Genomic DNA, 22318 nt, shown 5'->3' on the forward strand with positions numbered 1-22318 from the left:
TACTTTTGCACGAGTGAACAAAATTGCACGATTACAATTTTGCACCGAGTGTCAATTTTTCACGATAAATTTTGCACGAAAGTAAAAAGACAAAAAAAAAAGATTTAATAAAAACAGTAAAACGTTAAAATTAAAATAAATAACTTAAAATAAAAAGCTACCGACCAAAGGTAAGGGTTAGGGTTAACAGTGATAAACTAACTCGCTGTTGTTTTTTTAATACAATATGCTTAAAGAAAAAAAAATGTGTTAAATTGTTAAGTTGAGAAAAAAATCGCAAATTTTACATTATTTTTTTAGAATGATTTTCATTAAATATAAAGCTTTATTGTAGCTACTTGTTACATAAGCACTAGTTTTAAAAATAACAGTTTTATATATGGGACTTTTTAAAGTGTAAAACTACAATATCTTTGTTTACTATGAGTTCTACAACAGGAACAATACAATACAGTTTTTTGAATGCTATAAAATAGCATCCCTTTGTTCTACCCTTTGCAGTAATGATTGTTTTATGGGAAAAAGCAATCATCAAAAGCATCATGTGCAACATTACTATTAATAAATTTTTGTATACTTAGTTGTTTAACACTAATTTGTATTTTGTTGATAATGACTGAGGAAAAGTCAAAACGTGTCTACTGCTAATAAATTTTAAACTTAGATAGGTTTCTTGTTGAATTGGTATTTACTATTAATGTTAAAATTCAATGAACTAAAATACAAAAACTATCTTTTAGACAAAAAATCCTTGGTAACAACAGTAAAACTTAACTTGCAACACTAAACGTTTTCTGGGAAAAAGTGAGTGTGTTACATCATATGTAATCTTACCTGTCCTATTAATATTTAACTTTAACTATCCAAAAATAAAACAAACTAAAACTATCTTTTAAACAAATTAAAAAAATCTTTGTGACACACCATATTTAGAACACTCACAAGGTTAAAATCTCAACACTAAAAACCACAGAGTGTATGAAAATTATAAAGCTCAAATCCCCAAGTAAGTGTTCACTGGTGCTACAAAAAAAAAAAAAAAAATCGCACCAACAATCCAATCATGTGATCACCGCCATATAGTAAACTTACAATCAGTTGTTGAAAAAGTGCATAAAACTAGCATCATAATGAATACATTAGCATTAAATAACTATCTTAAAGCTTGATAACTAACTAATTTACTGAAATGTTACTCAGAAAAAAAAAGTCAATCTGAATTAAAAAAAAAAAACTATTAAGAAAAATTTAGTTTCTGAAACTTGTTTTGGTAGAATTAATTTAGTCTAATAAAAGTATAAAGGAAATACTTATATTTATGCAATAGAAATTAATATATACAGCTAATAAATAAAATATAACAAAACTGGAAAACAGCAAATAAACAATCAGGCACAACCATACAATATCTTTCCCCATCAACAGACCAAAACCAGCCAATCATGATCAGAGTAAACTTAAACAAAACTAAACATGCATGTATTAAGAGAAACAGATAGAAATAACAACCAAAAGCAATTAAGCAAAACTGCATGCAACACAAATGACTCAACCACAGCACTCTAAACCTTCTCAGTATACTGACTCAACAAGAATTTTTTGTAACTATATTTAAACTGAGTCTTTTTAAGGTTTTTAAAAATTTCTGGAACACTGGACCACAACTTAGGACCCAAATACTTAAAGGAGTTAAGGCCAAGCTGTGTTCTATGTCTTGTCTTTTAATTACAAAATTATTATTTTTCGAATGTCTTGTATTGTGTGCATCTTAAAAACTTGCAATAGACCAGAATCACCATAAATTAGACATAGGCTTATACATCCTAAAAAACTTATGTAAACATACCTTAATATTATTTTATGTGTAATTTTTACCATATTTCAAGTATTAAACAGTTGTTTTGGCTTTAAACCAAACATTTTAAGGTTTTGTGGCTATTAAAGCCAAAAAAGGTACATCAATATAAATACTTTTAGTTAAAATATAAAATATTACTAATTTTCCTAACATATCACAACTTTTTTCCTTAAGTTTTACAAAAAATTTGTGTCCATAACAAATATTTTTTTTTAACTTTATCATGGTAAACAAATAATAGTAATTATAATTAAGTATAATATTTATTAAATAAAAGTTATACTAAATAGTAAATATCAAAACTATTAAAAACATTATGTTCAATAAAGTATAACTTGTCAATTCTTATTTCAAGAAATCAAATGTAATTATAATTAGTTGTTATAGTTAATAGAATAATTTTATTTTATTAATATTTTTTATAAGCACTGACAAGGTCTTTGACCAGAACTTGGTTTGCATAACAAAGTCTTAAAAGAATAAAATATATTTAAAATATTTGTTTACTATAGCAAAGGTTTTAAAAAATATATACATATCCAGCTATTAAGAATAATACAAAAACTATTTCAATTCTATTGTGTTAACAGAAAAAAAGTAGAAAAATATATTTAATTTTATTTCGTTGATTGTAGTTTTTGATTTTTTTGTAAAAACTTTTATTTAAACTTATTAAACAAAACTTTAAAATACTTTTAATAAACTCTTAAAAAAATTGAAATGCTCTCATAAAAAAATATATTTTATATGTTTTATCTTTTAGGATTTGTTTTAAATTTTTAGAGATATAAACTTTGAACTCAGCAAAAATCATTCAATTTTTATCACAGAACTAACAAAAATTTTGTTGTAAACTGATTTAAAAAAATTGGTTTGAAGATTTAAATTAGCTAAGATCTTGGTTTTAGTTAAGTTTAATTTTTTAAAGACATATTCAAAAAATATTTTTGCAATGTCAAGTTGCTGGTTTATTGTATAATGGCCATTTAACATCAGCTCTTGAAATAACGTGAAATTCAAAAGTTTAGGCAAAAGAATTGGGAAAATCCTGGGATTTTGAACTTAAATTGTTAAAAAGCATGGAAAATCTGGCAATTTAGAAAATGTTTATATGTAAACAATGAGTTTTTTTTTTTAATAAAATTTCTTAAAAAGTATCATAATTTTATAATCTTATTTGGTACAAAAGCTATCTGAAAGTAACATTACATTATATTTTAGTTTTTTTAATTAAGTTTTCTGACCTTAATTTAAACTATACTTTTAAGGAAGCTTGTAATTTTAAAAACCTAGAAAAAAATCAGAAAACTTGGAAGAAATTTCAAAAAACCAATGGCCACACTGTTATAAAGAATACTATACAAGTATTTTGCTGTGTTAAAACAAAAAATTATATTCAATTAAGTTTGACCACATTAATCTTTTTTTCTGAACTGATTCCTAAGTTAAATCTTTTTCAACCATATATTTAAAAATATAAGTATATAAATCTGAATATAAAATAAAAAAAGGGTTGCCATACACTCAAAATAACTCAAGATAATTTAAAGTTTTTCAAAATTTCAACATGAAACAGTCTAATTAAGCCTACTTTAAATTTATTTAAAATCAGGATGACTAAGTCAAGTTTTATTTTTTATTAAAAATTCAACTTAAATTTAAGTTTTTAAAAATTTTAGTCCACTTTAATTAGGTCTTAAATGAGATTTAGCTCTTCCAGTTTTGTTATTTTATATATAATTCAAAAAAATTAAACTCAGGATGACTTAATACAATTAAGGTCATTAATGACAGTTTTTGGTCAATCAGGATAGTTTTTTTTGACTTACAGAGAATCAACCCTGTAAAAACAAATAAAAAGCAGTAATGATACACATATGCATAGGGCATACTAGTTAGTCCATACAATCTATTTTTCTTATCAACAAACTGTAAACTAGATCAGGATAGATGAGTATAAATATACACAAAATTAAAGTACACATTTAAATAAAACACAACCAACACTTAGTTAGGCTACATCCACATGCAAATCAAAGGTTCACTAATTCTGTATTAACTTCATGTACTGACTCAACAAAAGTTTTGGTAACTCATCCAAAAGTTTTAAAGAATTTCTGGAAAACTTGACCACAGCTTACGACCCAAATATCTGAAGGAGTTTAGGCAAAGCTCTGTTCTACTTACTTAAACTACAAAATTGTTGGTTTTGACGTCAGGTAATGTGTTTATAAACCATACTAACTGGAGTAAAGCAAGTTTGGTCCACCTAAAATCCTTTCAAAGTATTTAGCACCAAATTAGAAACTTTTAATTTAGAAACTTCTTTAAGTTTTACCAGTTTTTACAAACGAGGAATTCCTTGAACTCATTGCAGGCTCATGACAAAAATATCTGACAAATTTCGTTTGCATATTAACAATTTGCTTTAAATGACAACTAGCAGCACTACTCCATGCAGATATACAATACTTGACATATGGATAAACAAACTTTAGTTCAATATTTTCAAAGTACCTTTGTCCAAATAGTATCTCTGTTTTTGAAAATATTTTTTAATATAAATTTTTAATTTTATTTTAAATATATATTATGTTCCTCAAAAATCTAATGAATAATAGATTTAAAACTATTTATATTAGTTGAAATTATTGTTTTTAGTTTTTACTTAATAAACTCTTCAACTTGTGTCTGTTTTATCTAATAGGTTAATTTGAACTTTAAAAAGTGACTGTTAGCTTGGTAGAAAGTATATAAGTAAAGGCTGAGTAGTAAAAATTTTCTGACCTCTTCAAGGCCTTAGAAAAGATAAAATACTAAAATTAAGGATTTGTAATCTTTATACTTGGTTGAAGTAAGGATCTAACATTTTGTAGTTTTTTTAATAAAATTCCTCATTTATATAATTCGTTTTTAAATTAATTTTACTTATGAGATATGGATATTTCTAGTTCTGTAGTAATTAGTAAAATGTTATTATTGTTATTTTTGATTTATTAAAATTATTTTAATTTAACCTTTTTACCATTTTCTTGAAATAACTATAGCAAACATTTATACAAACTACTTAAAAATGGTTTTATTTCTAAAGATATTAACTTAGAATTTTAAAATTCTAAACTTCAAACATAGATGCTGCCAGTTTTTCAAGGTTAAAATTGTTTAATAAGTTTTAACAACTACTGTAAAATTTCAGATAAAAACATATTATAAGTAAGTTTAGCCTAAGTGTATGGAGAGTCTGGAAAGTATCAAAAATGAATTATCTGAAGTTAAAAAGGTAGTTTATTTAATTTATTTTGTTTGAAGTTACTATAAATGTTCTTTTTACTATTTATTCTAATTAATATAAAAAATATAGTTCAATGTTTGTTGTTATATTTATTTTTATTATAATACTACAGATACTTTAGAATTGTGCTTATTAAACTTGTGGAAAACTAGCCATATAAATTTAACAACTTATTTTAGAAATATCTTTAGCCCTTTGTGCACTTAAAAGTGTTAAAAACTGTTATAGTTGTCACTGAAGTGTTTATTTTTATTATTTATGAATTTATTTTAACAAAAAATTTTTTATTTTATTTTTACTCTAAAATATTTAGATAAGATTGAAAAATATTTAAATATTTGTTTAAGTTTATGCGGATACTTAGTTTCACTTCTGAACAGATTATCAAACTGTGATTCTTATTCAAAAAGAGTTTAATTTATCATTTACTATTTTAGTTTAACTCTAATTAGTAAAAGTTGCAGTGTGTTGTTTAGAGGTAAAACTTGGTCTGAGTTTGTAATAGATATTTTTCTAAGTATCAATCTTTAACTTGAATTGATTCCTTTGTTAAATCAGTTTTCACCACAAATTTTACTATTCCAATAACATTTCATAAGTAGTACATAAACAATAACAATAAAACAAAGTTGAAACAGGAACTGTCACTGAAATGTGAAGAGTGCGAAAAACTGAAGCTGTACAGAAACTCACTGGAGAGTGAGACTCATGATTTGACAGCAAGTTTGTTCGAGGAAGCCAACAAAATGGTGCAGAGTTCGTGCAAGAAGCAGCATGAAGCTGAAAGTAAACTGAAGGAAGCCAAACAAGAGGTTTGTTATTTCAGTGGAGAGTTTTTTTAGCTTTGAAAGTAAGAGCATACTTATCAAATATAACCGGATAAAATCACTACAATTGAAAAGTTTAAGGTTTATTTAGACTGAGATTGAATTTAACTTAGCTTTATTTTAAGTAGCAGGTTTGTTGTTTCATTTTAATTTTTTTGATCTTAAGTTTGCTTTGTTTAAGATTTAAACTATACAAGTTTAAATAAGTACTAATTTTCCCTTGTTTATTTAGTTGGTAAAATTTACAATAGTTTTTTTATGTAAAGGTCAAACGTTTTTTTTTTTACTTTTTATTAAATTTCAGGGTTGCCACTCTGTCAGGAAAAGTCAGGAAATCAGGAAAAGTCAGGAAAAATTTTAAGAAATCACAAAAGTCAGGAAAAGTCAGGAAAAAATGGGGGGTTTTGAAAAAAAGTCAGGAAAAGTCAGGAAATTTGATAAAATTTAAAAAATAAAGTCAGATTTTGTCAGTTTAAATTTACAAAATTCCTTGTTTTCCAAAGCCTTCAAATGGTAAAAATTAATTAAAAGACCTTTAAAGTCAGAAAAAAATTCCAAAATTTTCCTAGAAATGTACAAAAATATTTAATTTTATTTCCAATGCCTTTATCTGGTATAAATTAGAAAAATATCCTTTATAAAATTGCAATAATTTTCTATTAACATATTAAACAAGTACCCTACTTGAACAAGCAGATTTTGTAAGATTTTTAGTATTGATGGTCTTTAGCAAGGACACTTCGAGAGTGAAACTGTGGTATATACACAACAGTTTATCTAGCATAATTTTAGAATCAAAGTGTTTTTTGTTTAAGTAAATAATTGAGTTCTTTATAACTAAGCAGTTAGTTTAGTATTTTATGTAACAAGTTAATATGTATACTTTACAAAGTTCCTTATATGTCGTTAGTTTATCTAGATACATTCATGCTAGTAAATGCTAAAAATTTGTGTCTTTTTTTAGACAAGCTGTGTTTTTAAGGTAATAATACAAGTATTTTGCTGATAGAGCTGTTTATTACAAACATCAATCATACACAGATGGTTTAAGTGATGTACTGGAAGTTTGATGATAGAATTTAGCAAAAAACTGTTGTTTTTAACCTGTATTTAAATTAGATTGAAAGCTTTATATAGTTTCAAGTGTTAGATTATGTATTTTAGATTAAGTTTAATTTAAGAGTTTGATTTAGAAAAGTCAGGAAAATTTTGGTAAAAAGTCAGGAAAAAGTCAGGAAAAGTCAGGAAATTTTTCTTAGCTAGATGAGTGGCAACCATGAAATTTACTGATAACAGCTTTTATTCAAGTAATATATAGTATTAATACTTACAGTTATTCATGTATCTTTTAATTGAAAATTTCACTGTACAATATAAAAAAAACTGTCAATTGTAAAAGATACAACAGTTGTAAACAATTAGTTAGTACCTTATAAAATACACAATTGTAGTTATTTTTGAGTACAATTGTATAATTTTATATTAATTTATGTAACTATATTTAGTTGATTGTTTAATTCCTATACAAATGTGTAGTTCTACAAACAGATAGAAGCGTTAAAAATTGAAGTAGCAACCTTAAAAGCGCTTTCACTGAAAATTATAGACAACAACAGCACGAGAAAAAATCTAGAAAATAAAGACAAATCACCTTCCAGATACTGTTAGTTATTAAAAAATATAAGTTATTTTAAAATTATGAAAGTGGTATAAAGGTTGAGTGTTATAAGTATAAAAAAGATAAAAGTGTATGGATTACTAATTTGAAAATACTTTTTATGTATATTAATTTTGTGCTCTAGAATTCAATTTTTGCTTATAAATTATCAAATAAGTTATCTGAACAAAGTAAGTTTATATTATTTAAGAAAGATTTTTATCTTTTTCCTTATACCAGGGTTGCCACTTTACCTGGAAAAACCTGGAATTTGAGAAATTTTGAAATAAAACTGGAAAAACCTGGAATTTTAATAATATTTACATTTTCAGTAGTAAAATTTCGATTTGACACAAAAAATCTATCATATAGATAAGATTTTTTGTCATCATCAAACATTTTTTTATTAATAAACTTATTTAAAGTAACTTTAAAATTTTAAAATTAAAGTAACTTTTTTCTTTTCAATGTTTTTATACTATTTAACAAAGTTTCTTATATAAAAATTAAATTAAAACTATAAATAGACCCAAAAATGTGTACTTTTAAAAACCTAGAAAAAAACTTTGAAAAACAAGTGGCAACCCTGTTCTACTGACTTATGTTATTTTCTTGGCTTGGCACAGAGCATGTTAACATACAAGAAAAAATCTTATATTTTTACAGATTTAAATTGAAATCTTTTATTGATATTACAGATAAAACTTTTTATTTATTTTTAATTTTATTTCAATACAAGTTTGTTTTTATGTTTTGTTTAGATATTTTTTTTAGTTTGTTGTCATTTCATTTTTAAACAAAGTTTTATATATAGCAAATCTGAAGCAAATGTGTAAAAATATTTTTAGAAGTGTCAGCAAAAATTCTAAAAACAAACTTTTAAGAAAGTTTGTACATTTAATTTTGTAAAAAGTAAGAAATAAAAAGATAATGTCGTTTAACCAAATTGCTTCTTAAGTAAAACTAAGATTGAATATTATAAATAAACATTTTTTATCTTAATCATTTCATATCTTAAACATTTTTTAATTAACTAATCTAAAGTTAAAGTTTATAATTTCCGGTCAAGTTTAAGATTTATAAAATTTGCAGTATAATTAAAAAAATAATTGCAACTTAAAAAAGTTGGTTTAATAAAAATAAGTATATAAAGTTCTAGTGTTTTTTTACTATTGAATTTTTTTTTTTACAATAAACTTCTTATTAACTCAACAGTCATCAATATGAAGAATTTTAATTTTACTAATCTTAACAGTTTTATCATAAAATACAACTGTTATAAACATAATATAATACAAGTAGTTATCACAAAAAACAGTTTTAATAACTGAAAATAAAACAAAGTAAAAAAGCAATTTTAAATACTAAATTTGATAAAAAAAAACAAACAGTTTAAAAACTGAAATAGAAAAAACAAACAAACAGTTTCCAGACTGCTCCAATCTCCATCGAAGAACCGAAAGAAACCGAGCAACTTGTCAGTGAGCAACAGTTTGCAAGTTGACAATTTGTACTGCAACAAGTCAGCACCTTCAACACCGTGCCTTCCACATAACCAACCCGGAGATTTTAACATTTCACAAGTTTGTACTAAAAAGTGAAAATATTAAAAAGTTCACAAGTTTGTCATGTTGTATTAAAATTTAAAGATTAAAAAATCACAAGTTTGTATAATAGTGTCTGAAAAACAAAAATAAAATTGTTTTCACAAGTTTGTATGGTTGTGTTTGTATTTTAAAAATAACTTTGTTTTAAAAAATCTCACTAGTTTTTATTGTTGTATGAAAAAAAAAAAATAATAAAAAATCACAAGTTTATATTACTTCTTAAAAACAATAATTAAAAATTCTCACAAGTTTGTATGGTTGTATTTAGGAAGAAATTCATTAAAAAACTATCAAAAACTGTTGTGTTGAAAATAAGAATTAAACAAATCTAAGAAGTTGATTTTGTTGTGATTAGAAAAATATTGATAGTGTTTATAGTATAAAATTTAATTTTTGTGCAAGTTTTCAAAGTTGCAAACTTTTCCGTCTCACAATTTTGTCTTTTTCGGTTGTTAATCAATTATAAAAATAATATGTCCTTTATTCAAAAAAGTTTAAATGTTCGTCATAGTGGTTTTAGTATGGATTAAATACTTAAACAAGTTTTCTTATAATTTATAATCAGTAATATATAAAACAGTGATATCTTAATATTTACTTTTAAAATATATAATTTTATCAATACGTCTTGTTTTTTGTTGTACTTTTAAAAATATTGATATTTTTAATCACAAAATTAAATTGTTGAACAAGTACCTCTTTTAGGTCTTTAAATTATCGTCATCTCTTGTTGAATTGTCTTTTGTGCTCAACAAATGTTTTATGCAAAGTTTCACAAACATAACATTATGACAACACAAAGTGTAATAAAGTTTTTAATACTTTAAGTTGAACTTATACCTGAAAGTGCCGTTGTTTTTATATTATATATATATCTTCAAATGAGAATTTTAAATTCCCTCTTTCGAATTTTCAACCTTGAATTCTTTTTATTAAGTTTAATTTGATTTTATCGTGAACAAGTAGTTACTTATTATAAATATATATCTACATTTTTTTTAATATGAAGTAATAAAATGGTTCTTGTGCGTTTACAAAACTGTTAATTTTGTAAAGTCTCTAAACTTCTTTTTAAATTTTGTTTATCATTTTTGCTCTAGATCCGACATTTTATTCTCACATTATATAAAAAAGTATAATTCGGTTTATTATTAAAATTGATTAAAAAATAATCCTCTGTTTATAGCTTACTAAGTTGCTTAATTTAAAAGATCAAAACTTTAAATATTAAATTGTAAATAAAATAAAATATCCAAAAACCTCACAAATTTTGTTATTAATTTTATCATAAACTCAGGCTGCGGCAACCCTCTAAGTTGTTTCCTTTCAAACGACCACTTGAAAGGTGAACTTATTAAACTTTGTCTCAAAAAAAAAATTCAAACTTATAAAAAATTAAAAATTCAAAAAAATTGCTAAACACCCAACACAGGTGAACTCGGCTTCTTACGAAGACTTCCGAAAATGGAGATCTAATTTAAACCGGGTCACGTGTTCGTGTCTCGATCCGTCACACATGAGCGATTCTGATCGCGCGAGCGAGCACGCGTTGTTACGTCACTGCACAATCATCCAATCATCGCCGTTCCTGAGGCGCATCTACGAGGAAGACATTTCTCCTTGTTTGAAGTTCAGCAGCTCGAGGGGCGAGGATCTTCAAAGAGGCGCGGGTGTTCTGATTAAAGATGAAGAAGACCTTCACAGAGATATTCGTGTGAGTGAGGATGATCTTCAAAATAAAATCGAAGAAGATCTCGAGAGAGCGATCCACTACAACGAGCTTGTGATCGAACCAGTTACTAGAATCGAGCGGTTTGTACATTTTAATGTATACATATTATTTTAAGTTTTTTTATTTCAATTTTAAGTTAATAATAATCTTCAATTAAAGATTAGATTTTGTGCAGTTGGTTACTTCTTGGTTAGATAAAATGCATACATGTAGCACGTTTAGTAAATTTTCAATTTAACTTTGAAGCTCAAAACGTGAATTTTTGAACGAGATGTTTTTTGTGACAACTATTTAAGTTAATAATTGTAAATGGTAATATACACATATTTTTTTCAGTTCAAAATGTTCACTTACGCACATACAGTCAATATGTAGTTACAGAATGAAATTGAAAGGCGACTGGATGCTCATATCTCTACATGCCAGAAACAGGGTTTGAAGTGTTTAAATAAAAATTTAATAAATCTTATAATGGATGTATCAGTACCATAGTATTTAAATAGTATTTTTGTTTTTGTATGGTGTAGTTATGTGTGTATACTTGTTGTACGTTTTTTTAAACTATTTTTTATTATTTAAACATAATAAAGGCTATTTTTATTTTTACTTGATACTTTTATTAGTTTTATATAGTTTGTTAATTCTATTTTTTAATAGATAGCAAAAGTGTGTGATCTAATAACCTTCATTCGATACATCAAAAAAGGAATAATACACTATGAAGGTTAGTTGTAATTTTTCTTAAATACTTATTTGTTGATTTTTTTGGTGTACTGCTCATTCTAATGTACCATCAAACTTCATATATGCGTGCGGCCCAATGGCGGTTCTGCCAATAGAAATCCGCAACGTAGTAAATAATGAAATCATGCAATTTAAATAAAATTTGAGCTTTTTAATTATAATTATATTGTATATTGAAATGTTCTATTAAATTTGAATTTGGTTCTGCTTGTTAAATGGTTTTTTCGTTACAAATATGTTTGTGAAGTGTTTTTTTGTAGTTTTTGTAGTGTAGTTTAAAATATATACGTGCCACCGTTTAAACCTTTATTTAAACAAGAATTTCTCTGGAAATCTAGCCCACCTACTAGAAAAATTGCTTACCCTTTTTCTTAACTGTACAAGATTGTCAAAAAACCTGAAATTTAAAAATTTCAGCAAAAATAAAAACTGAAAAACCTAGAATTTGAGAAATTTTGAAAAAAAAAACCTGGAAAATCCTGGAATTTCAAACAAAAATTCTAGAAAAACCTGGAGTTTTCAACTATTTTCTCATTTAAAGTAACAAAATTTCGATTTGGTACGATATATCTATCACAAAAAATAAAAAATTGTGTATAATCTTTATTTTTTTAAAATACCACAGATGTTCTTGTGTTAAAACTTTGTTTCAACTAACGGCGTTTCACTGCTCTCAAATAAATTTAAGAACAGATCTACGGAGTCTATAAAATATTAACACACATTACAAAAAAAGCAGAAAAAGCATGTATAATTATGTATAGTGTTTATGTAGGTAGTAACTATAAATGAACTTTATGGTTTAAAAACAAAGTTTGGGATAAAAACATAAAATTATAAAATTGTCTATAAAAAATACAAATTTAATAAAAGTAGGCACTAACCTCAAAAAGCTCTAAGAAAATTTTTTTAAAACTCTTTTTTTTAAATATATATTTAAAGCAACTTTACAGTAGTTTTTCAATAATGTTATATTTTTTAAAACATTTTTTTTTTACTGCAAGTTTATTTTATACTGAAAACAAACCAACAACTATTTCAACAAACCAACTATTTAAACCTGGAAGAAATTTACTAAAAAAATTTATTAACCCATCTATATAAAAATATACCTTGTGACTCTTTGTTATAAACTAAGATCAATATTCCCGAAAGTAGATATTTTGTATTAGTTTATTTCGCAGTATTTTTGTTTTGGATCTTTTATCAATAAGTATTAAACTAATTTAATGTTTACTCTTGTACTTAATTTAATTAAACTACTATTAAATTTTTTATTTATTCTTGTATCCAAAACATCAACATTACCTAATTGTTTTTTTTAAATGCAGTTTAACATCACAATTAAAGTTTACACTCAACAAAGTTTGTCTTTATACAGATTGATTTCGGTTTCCAGCTTTTACAATAAAAAATTAAATTTTACAGCCAACAGAATGTACAATGAATTCGTCAAGCACCAAATCGAGTTGTCGAAAAGCCGCATCGGGCACCAAATGATGTGAAAATAAGAAAACAACTGCAAACTACTTTTCAATACAAATAATTATTAGTAAAGTATCAAAAAAAAATACTATTGCATTCTAAACCCTGTGCCAACGGATGCAACTAACATTTTACATGAATTACTAAAACATCTCTATTTCATTTTGCTCAATATCATTATTAAAAGTTTTTTATAAGTTATTTTCAACAATTTTTCAATATTAATTCATCTTCCATTTCTTTTGCTGCTACTTTAAAACTCCAATTTTATTCGATTTTTGCCACTTATTCATTTAAAATATCTCGTTGCTGCTTTTGTTAATTTAAAAAGCATTTTACTGACATTCCTAGCATTTTTCTGTTTTAAATCAAACACTTTACAGCCAATTAAAAGCCATGCACTTTATTCATTTTACTGCTTCAAGCGTATTGTTTGATATGTTTTTCTTATATCTTTCAAAGGTGCATTCGTTCGAAAGATTTTTTGAGATAAAAGCTTCATGCACATTTAATAAGAAGATCAGCAGTTTTTTAATCACATTTGTTTAAAAAACACAATAAATTTTATCAGTCCAAAAATGCATATTTTTTAAATTACTAAAGTTCTTTAAGAAGTTTTAGAGTATTCATATCCTTAGTTTGTCTTAACGAATTTATCTCTAATCATGGTTGCCTAAAAATTTGGAATCCTGGAAAAGCATAAATTTGACAATTTAGCCTAAAAATCTGGAATTTTGAACAAAAATCGATAAAAAACCTGAAAAATTTTAAATGCTAAGTAGTAAAATTTTGGTTTAAAAAGATAAATCTATCATATAGATAAAAATTTGTTGTTACCATTAAAGTTTTTCTAAACACATTTAAAGTAGATTTAAAGTATCTTTTAAATGTTGTTCTACTATTTAACACATTACTTTACCTTAAACTTAATTTTTAACTAATACTCCATATTTAATATTAATATAATATTTGTTGTTATTATAATAATATTATTTTAATTATATAACCTAAAAACGTGTTCTTTCGAAAATCTGGAAGAAATTCACAGATCCCTGTATATGATAATTCAAAAGATTATTAAAGTTTATTTGAAAGTAAATTTTACTTTTAGTAAATAATAAAGGCAGTAAACTCGTGTCCCATTATTGTATTCAAAAATATTGAGAAAATGTTTTTTTAAAGATGGTGTACGACTTGATAACCGAAAAGGTTTTATCGTACACCAGGTCCTTAGACCAAACTTTTTGAGCCGATTTGTCGTTCAATAAACAATATTATTAACAACATTTTATTTCAAGACAGTTATATTACAAAGAGTGATGTGTTTTTAATATTGACACTTAAAAAGAATCGCACAACAATAAAAATGTTTTCTTTGTAAATACGAAAGACGTTTTCTATTGTGAAATATGTTAACAATTATTATTAAGTATTTTTTACTAACTTTCAAATAAAGTTACTTTTTTTTAAGCTTTGTGACATAATAAGTTTTTCTTCGAAGATTTATTTATTTATATAAATTTTAAAGGATTTCCTTATATCTTCCTCTACACTAAAGTTTTAAAAAGTCTTTGTTTAAGATTTCTGTTTAGGATTAAAATAAATATAAAAGTAAGTTATGTTTTTACGATTTTAAAAATTAGATCAGTCTCGATGCTAAAACAGGGTTGTTTTTGGGGAAAACTTTCAACTCAAATAATAACGTTTTCTTTATTAATTGAATATAATTAGAAAGTTAAATTAAGGAAAAGGGCACTTGAGTAGATTTAGTTCATATCTTTACGACATTGTTATAAACCATTGGTTAAAAATAGCGAAGTATTACATAGTCATTTGATAAAGCAACGTGAAAAAACCGAGCTACTGAGCTAGTAACTTGAAATCAAATTCTAGCCCGAATTTTTTTCGCCAATTTGGCAGAAACTAAAACGATAGTCGGTCCCTATTGATAAATTTTGCCCCTAGACTATTTAATTACCTAATAACTTTTTTGTTCAAACCTAATTTAAAGTGTTAAAGATAGTAAGCTAATGACAAGATGTTCTTCTTGTACTGAAGCCAAAGCTCCAACTTAGTATTGATAAGTCAAAATAATATTTAGTTGTGCTACTCAAGTTTAGTTCAATTAAGTAATGTTAGAATTTGCTATTAATTTATAAATTAGTAGATCAGCAATCAAAGAGTTTAATTATTTTTTGTGTCATGTAACTTACTTCAGCGTTTCTAGAAGTGTGTGCAGTAAGTTTAATACTAATAAAAAGCTTTCATTAAGGAAACTTTCCAATAAATTAAATTTTCTTCTGAAAACATCAGAAAAAGAGTCTTTTAGTATCAAGTAAAATTTAGTTTTTGTATTAGAAACGTATTTACTCAAGAACCTGCATTTCTTTTATATAAGATATACTGCCAGCTTTAAAAAACAGTTACAGTTTCTTCTTTTACTTTATTACTTTGTATTGCTTACTTTTAGTAGTGGTTTACTGATTAACATCATAAAAAATACTTTGACATTTAGTTATACTTTTTTTGTAAATTTCTTTTCAATCATTTGGCAAAAGGTTAGTTTTACAGATAAAGAAATGAAGCCTTTTTAGAGCTTAAGTTTTTAATAATATTTTACATAATCAATTACTACTTACCTAAAATATTCTAGAGATTTTTGTGGCGTAGAGGGAAAAATTACATGAAACACATTGTATTTTTAACTTTTGGTTTAAATATTTATACTAAAACTTTATGTATGTTAATATTTATAGTATATAATTATGTTATTAGTTTGTATAGATCTCCATTAATTTTTGTAAGAATTACCATTTAGAACTAATTTGCACTTCAAAACTTTTGTAATTTTAAAAGTGTAAATTTTTATATTATACCAAACAATTTTTTTACAGGCTAGTACTGCAATCTTAAAATAAAGATTTTTGTTATTAAAAAAAAAAGTAAACGTATTAAATAAACAATAGATATAGTTTAACAAATAAATTATAAAACAACACTTAATTATGAATATAATCTTTTAGAAAGTTAATTTATATAAAGTGATGTGTATTTTTATATGTAAAGTTATTTATACTAGTTATTAAAGCTATTTATTTAGCAGATAAATGCAGTTTTTGTTTTAATTATGAGCAGTTTTGTAATATAAAAAAAATTCTTCAAAATAAATTTTTCAACAACAAATATGGTAAAAATACGCTTTAAATGAGCTTTAACCAAACAAAAGCACAAGCTAAAACAACTTAACGAGTAACTTTTGATAAAAAATATAACTGTGATAAACCATTTAACAAAACATAAGGTAATCTTCAAAACATATTAAAAAGTGTTTATAACAACATACTAAACTTTAAAAAATGAAAAAATAAAATCACCACAAAAACTTCAAATTTTACCGAATTCTAATCTTCATCCTTAAGTCTGACGTCACAAACAGTTTGAAACGTTCCGGTTGAAAGGTTTTACATGCGAAATACGACCTTACCACCCCACCCTTATAACGTATTGACCCCTGCTCCTTTTCAAGGACACTTCTCTCTGACGGCCTGCTTTTGATCAACACAAACTTTGTGACGAGCTTTTTGTGATTTCTTTTAACATATTTTGCAAAAGTTGGTTTTCTGAAAAGTTTCTTATTGCAGACCATCTTTTTCAAATATGAAAAGTTTTCGTGGAAGAAAATCTTGTTGAAAATAGTTTTGGTGCCGTAGAAAGCCTTGCTGTGATATATTTTGTAAGCTTTTGATAACTTAGGCATTCCATTTCTGTACTCTTTTGCAGTTGAACAAGCGTTTTGAAGATCAGCTGAGTTGTTGCGCAATCTGAAAAGAAGCGCAAAAACCAGGTTTCCCGCCTTTATTCCGTAGAGTATTTTGGTCTTTTTCGTTTTCTTCAGTTTACCCGCAGATTTTATTACGTTCACTTCAAAGTCCAACAACTCTTTTTTGGTGCATAATATTTCATTTAGACGGTTTAGTCTTTTTCTATGTCTTTTACGAAGCTTATTTTTATAACTAGAAGACTTTAGAGTGATATTCTCCTTGACCAATTTAAAGTTTGAAAAAACATTTAAATTATTTTGGTAATTTACATTTTTTACACCATTAAACGCATTGTCAAAACCAATTAAACTTTCACTTGAGTTTACTTGATAACAAGTCGCCAAAAGATATATCGAAAAATTGATAATAGTTGAAATTAATTTCATTCTTTTTAAATAACTATGCAGAAGCTAGGAGTATATAGAAGTAAAGTACTTATTTAAATAACAACTTTACAATAATTTTAATAATGTTTTATTAATATCTTAAAAACTATTAAGCTAAATATTCAGATAGGGTAAAAACAAGTATTTGTTTCGATATCTAACAGAAGTTTGAAATAGAAAAGTTTAAACTATAGTACAAATAAGAATCTATTCAAGTAAGAATTCTATTTAGCACCAGGTTTCAGTGGTAAAAGATTTCGACTATAAATTAAATATCAATAAAAAAATAACGAACTGCACTATACCATATTGTTTTTCATTGAAATTTTTAAAGATTTTTTTATAGATATAAGGACGTTTTTGTTTTTAATTTTCTGTTTTCAAAATGTTCCATATGTTTTTAAATCTGATATGTATTGATATAATGAATTTATTCTTTCAAAAACTTATTCAAAAACAAAGACTTCGTCAGTGCTTAAAAAAATCTAAAAAAAATATGTGACAGTCATGGAAAATAGCATTTAAACAATTAAATTAAAATAAAATAAAATTTTTACTCAAAATTTTTACTTAAAAACTAAACAAATCAATTTTTAATATTAAGACTGAGTTTTAGGTGGAGTTTAAATTTTAGCTAAGTTTTAAAATCAATATAACAGCAACAATAATAATAATAAAAGCTTTATGTAGCTTTCTTTTTTCTTTTAGTTAATTTACAGAGTAAACAGTGTTTAAGCAAAAGTGTAATTAAACATATAATAATGTTTAGATATATAATGAAAAAATAACATACGTATAGTTTTAAGGTTAATTATTATCTAAGTGTATTAACTACTACATCTACTTTGTGAAACAAAAACTAAAAGCTCCTATTTTGCTTTATGTAAAAATAGTTTTACTTTGTTTATACAACTTAATGAATAAAGTGTGTTGCTTAGTTCTAGCAACTTTTTTTTAACTTGTAATTGAACACTTTCTACTACTTATATAGTTATGCAACACTATTGACCATTTGAAAAATAATCTATGAATGTAATTTTGTTGAAGTAACTTAAAATTTAATAGTTACTTTCAAAGTAAAGACTTTTATCGAAAAAATAACTACTTTTTTCTCCTCTTAATACCTTACTTAGTTTTAAAAGGTTTCAGTTATATGTTTTGAACTATATGAAGACTAAAATTATTTTATCAATACTCTATTTCAAGTATTTGTTAAAATCGTTTAACGATAATTTTAAAGTTCAACTAGAAAACAATTGAAGAAAAAACAAAGTATAATAACTTCTAATAGTACATTTAAACTATTAACCTACTAAAAGAATTCAAAACTCTATTATAAGTTGTTTTTGCCAGAAATAAATAGTTTGTTATAGAATAAACATATCAATACACTTTATTCACAGATATCAAATATTGAATAACAATTTTTTAAATATGTATGAAGTGTTAAAAGCAGAAAAAAAATTTTATGCAAGTTAAAAAAAATTAATTAATCTGTACTTTTTTTTTCAACAGTATTCATTAAAAATACGTACTTTTTGTGTCATACTGAAACCATGTTTGTATTAAATACTAAAAATCTAATCGAGGAAGTAAATACATCTTTTATAAAAACTAAATAAAATTGAAATAAATGTTTAAGAACAAAATATTAAGTTACAATAAGATGAAAAAGTAAAGTAAAAAAAAAAAATTTACCCATCACTTAAAACTTTCAAAAATAAAGAGAAAATAACCACTAAACTTTTGAAGTATATAAAAAATTTAAAACATTAAAAAAAAGAGTATTTCTTATCTAAAAGTGTTTAAATTTTATGGTGAATAAATTTATTTTTAATAGTACTTTCCAGCAACAGAAAAGTTTTGATTAAAAAACAAATCTGCATTTGTTTAAATTTTTACTTTAGTAAATCTAAAGTTGTTTTAAAGTTGTAATTAAAACTGTTTAATACTTTTGAAAAAGTTTAAGATGTTCAGAAAGTATTATAAAGTGAGAATACGCTTAACTTGTTACCCCTAAGCACTTAAAACAATAAACAAATTCCTTAATTTCTTAAATTAAAAACACTTTATTTATACTCAAAAAACCTAGTTTAAAAGTTATTTTGTAATTTTTTAGATCAACAAAATTAATATATTTAATATGCATGTTAGATAAATTTCAAGTTGAACAGTGTAACCTATAACATTTTTTTAAATATTAAAAGTTGAAAAGGATAATATTATTTTATTTTTGACGTTTAAAACCCATAGATCTGCAATAATACTTCTGCATCTTAAAACTTTAGTAGAATAGTTGTTTAGGATAATATAACAAATCCATAATCAATAAATAAAATTGTAAACACAGACCTTAGGCTTTCATAATAAAATAAAAAAGTACCCATAAAAGTATTTTTTTTTAATTTTAAAGTTCTACAGTTTAGGTTTTGACTTCAAAACTATATAACTGAAAAATCATTTATTTCTTACGTTTTTACATTTTATCCTAAATTTTTCACGTATTATTCATATCAAGTATAAAAAAAATTATTTTTAGAACTGTTATGTTAGGTAATAAAAACTTACCTTAGTTGTTTATATCAAACTTTTTGAAGTTACATGGCGTGATAAAACGATGCTTGTTATATTTGTCCTAATATTAATACATATTACTAATTACAACTGAATTAAATAAAAATACTACTTGATAATTAAACAACAACTTAGAGTTCATTTTTTTGTATACCAAGGTGTTCTACAGAATCAGTTTGATCAAAAATACTTCAAATTACTTTTTCAAACAATAAAGAAACAAAAATTAAACTGTCAATTCAATATTCAGAATATAAAGTTTAAGAGGTTTTAAACAAATAGTCTGAAAATGATTAACCAGACTGCAACATAATTGACATAAATGAACCTTTCAAAAATCAAGCGGTTTGAATTGCCATGGTATAAACACTTTGGTCGTCATGCGTCGTCTAACCTTGACAAGCTAAGTGGAAAAATGCAAGTTTTAGAACCGCTTGTTTTTGAAATACTTCTAATAACAACTTTGTTTTCAAGGCTGTTTACAGTTGGCTAGAGATTGCTGTTTAACAACAATTTTGCTATATGTTGTTCACCTTTTAGCTGAATGAATACTTTAGCATTGCACTTATTAAAACCAATATAGTTAGTTTTTCATTTTAAGATGTTACTAAGTTTAAATCGGAAAAAATAGTTTTTGAAACTCAACGAATACTTTGCATCAGTAAAAGCAGTTACGCATTTTTTGATAAAATAGTAAAAGCCAAGTGTTTTAAGCTGTAGATACAACTTACAATGTATGTTTTTGCTAAAAATTTAAATACTAGATTAAAACAAGTATTTTTACATGTTCATTAGAATACTAATTACACGTTATACTTGGTGAGCGTATTTCTAATAAATTTAAAGTTGCTGAGTTTTACTAAGAAAGAAAAAAGTAGTTTTACTACGAGGTTAAACATTAACAGTTTTCTTAAGCTACTGCACAACTGTTAATGCATAAAGTATAAACTAAAACATAAAAAAAATAATTCTTAGCGATATAGGTATTAAATTTATTTCATAGTTTTTAATTAGTTCTAAATTGTGTTTATTATTAATTTTGTAGTTAAACTTTGTTCAACTACTACTACCTTTAGTACAAATTTTATTAAAAACACATTAATACTTTGAGCTTAATGAAAAAACAATAGACAAGTGTTAAAACTCATAAGAAAGTTGTCTATACAAACATTCTCATCAAAAATTAAAACCATGTAATTTTATATAATTGAATTAATATTTGAACACAAAACATTCGTCTTAAATAGGCAGTTAGGTAATACCAAAATTTTACTTGGTCTAAAATTAATTATCTAAGGAAACAATCTCAATTAAGAAAAGATTTCAAAAATATTACTGCAATTAATACTTAAAAGAAATATTTTATTTAATACTAAGTTTATCTTAACTAAAAATAACTAAAAATTTTATTATTTTTAATGCGTGTATAAAATATTTTTTGCAATAAACTGCCGTGTATTAATCATTTCCTATTTGTTAAAACGAAAACAGTTTTTATAAACGAATCAAATAATTATTTACAACAGTTTTTTCTTAGGAAGTTTGATAAATTTTATTTAACTTGTACTGACATTTCTTTTCATAAAATCGATAAATTTCTAAAAGCTTGTTTTAAATTTTTCAGACACATATCCGCTTTCGTCTGATTTAAAATTTCAGTCAAAAATTTATTTGAAAATTACAAAAAAACAATTTATTCTGCTGGCGTTTTGTCTAAAATAAAAATATCTGTAGAATGAATTATAGAACATAAAATAAAATGTTAAACCTTTTGTTTAAAACACTTTAAAGCTGTATTTGTTTAAAGATACTTGAAAATTATTTTCAAACGGTTGTGTACTTTTACTAAGTTTGATGAAAAGTATGTTTTATAACTTGTAGTTGTACAAAATATTTTTAGAAAACAGAACTAGATGACATTTGTAGTAAATCTATTTTAAATATAAAAATTTAAATATTTATGGAGTGTTTTAGTAAAAGTTGTCGTTTAATTTATTTTTGATTTATTTAAAAGTAAGAAATTAAAGTGTTCTTCAGACTTTTAAAACAGAAAAACATTCTAATATTTTCAGAAAACCTCTCATATTAAATGTGAAATGACGTAAATTATATTCAAAGAAATGAACATAGATATATAGCTTTTTATATAAGTCAAAAAAAATCTTTTAAATTTCAGGATTTTTTTGTTTAGTATTTTATGCAAATGTACGTTATATTTTTCATATTTCTAAAATATTATATCATTTTGTTAGCAACATACAAGTTTTTAGGTACAACATTTTTTATTTGTATGTTTACAACACTACTTAACAGTTTAGCACTATTGTTTATATAT

General features: G+C 24.5%; 1 protein-coding gene across 1 annotated transcript; it reads left to right on the plus strand.

Moving 5' to 3' along the window:
* Positions 1–5053: 5053 nt before the first annotated feature.
* LOC145844374 (guanine nucleotide exchange factor for Rab-3A-like) lies at positions 5054–13721 on the plus strand. The gene is made up of 8 exons (XM_082951771.1): positions 5054–5138; positions 5789–5962; positions 7526–7640; positions 9060–9217; positions 10674–11053; positions 11310–11406; positions 11631–11697; positions 13146–13721. The coding sequence occupies exons 1-8, from the start codon at positions 5091–5093 to the stop codon at positions 13220–13222; spliced, it is 1116 nt and encodes a 371-aa protein (XP_082807897.1). The 5' UTR covers positions 5054–5090; the 3' UTR covers positions 13223–13721.
* Positions 13722–22318: the final 8597 nt, after the last annotated feature.

Source organism: Thalia democratica, chromosome 9, assembly GCF_965202585.1.
Source record: "Thalia democratica chromosome 9, ktThaDemo2.hap1.1, whole genome shotgun sequence".
NCBI classification, from domain to species: Eukaryota; Metazoa; Chordata; class Thaliacea; order Salpida; family Salpidae; genus Thalia; species Thalia democratica.

Excerpts from the sequence above, each read along its gene's own strand:
- LOC145844374 (XM_082951771.1), top strand. The coding sequence starts at position 5,091 with ATGGAGAGTCTGGAAAGTATCAAAAATGAATTATCTGAAGTTAAAAAG. Across the intron at positions 5,963-7,525 it reads TGAAGGAAGCCAAACAAGAG|ATAGAAGCGTTAAAAATTGA; the intron begins GTTTGTTATTTC and ends TTCTACAAACAG. Across the intron at positions 11,407-11,630 it reads CTCTACATGCCAGAAACAGG|ATAGCAAAAGTGTGTGATCT; the intron begins GTTTGAAGTGTT and ends ATTTTTTAATAG.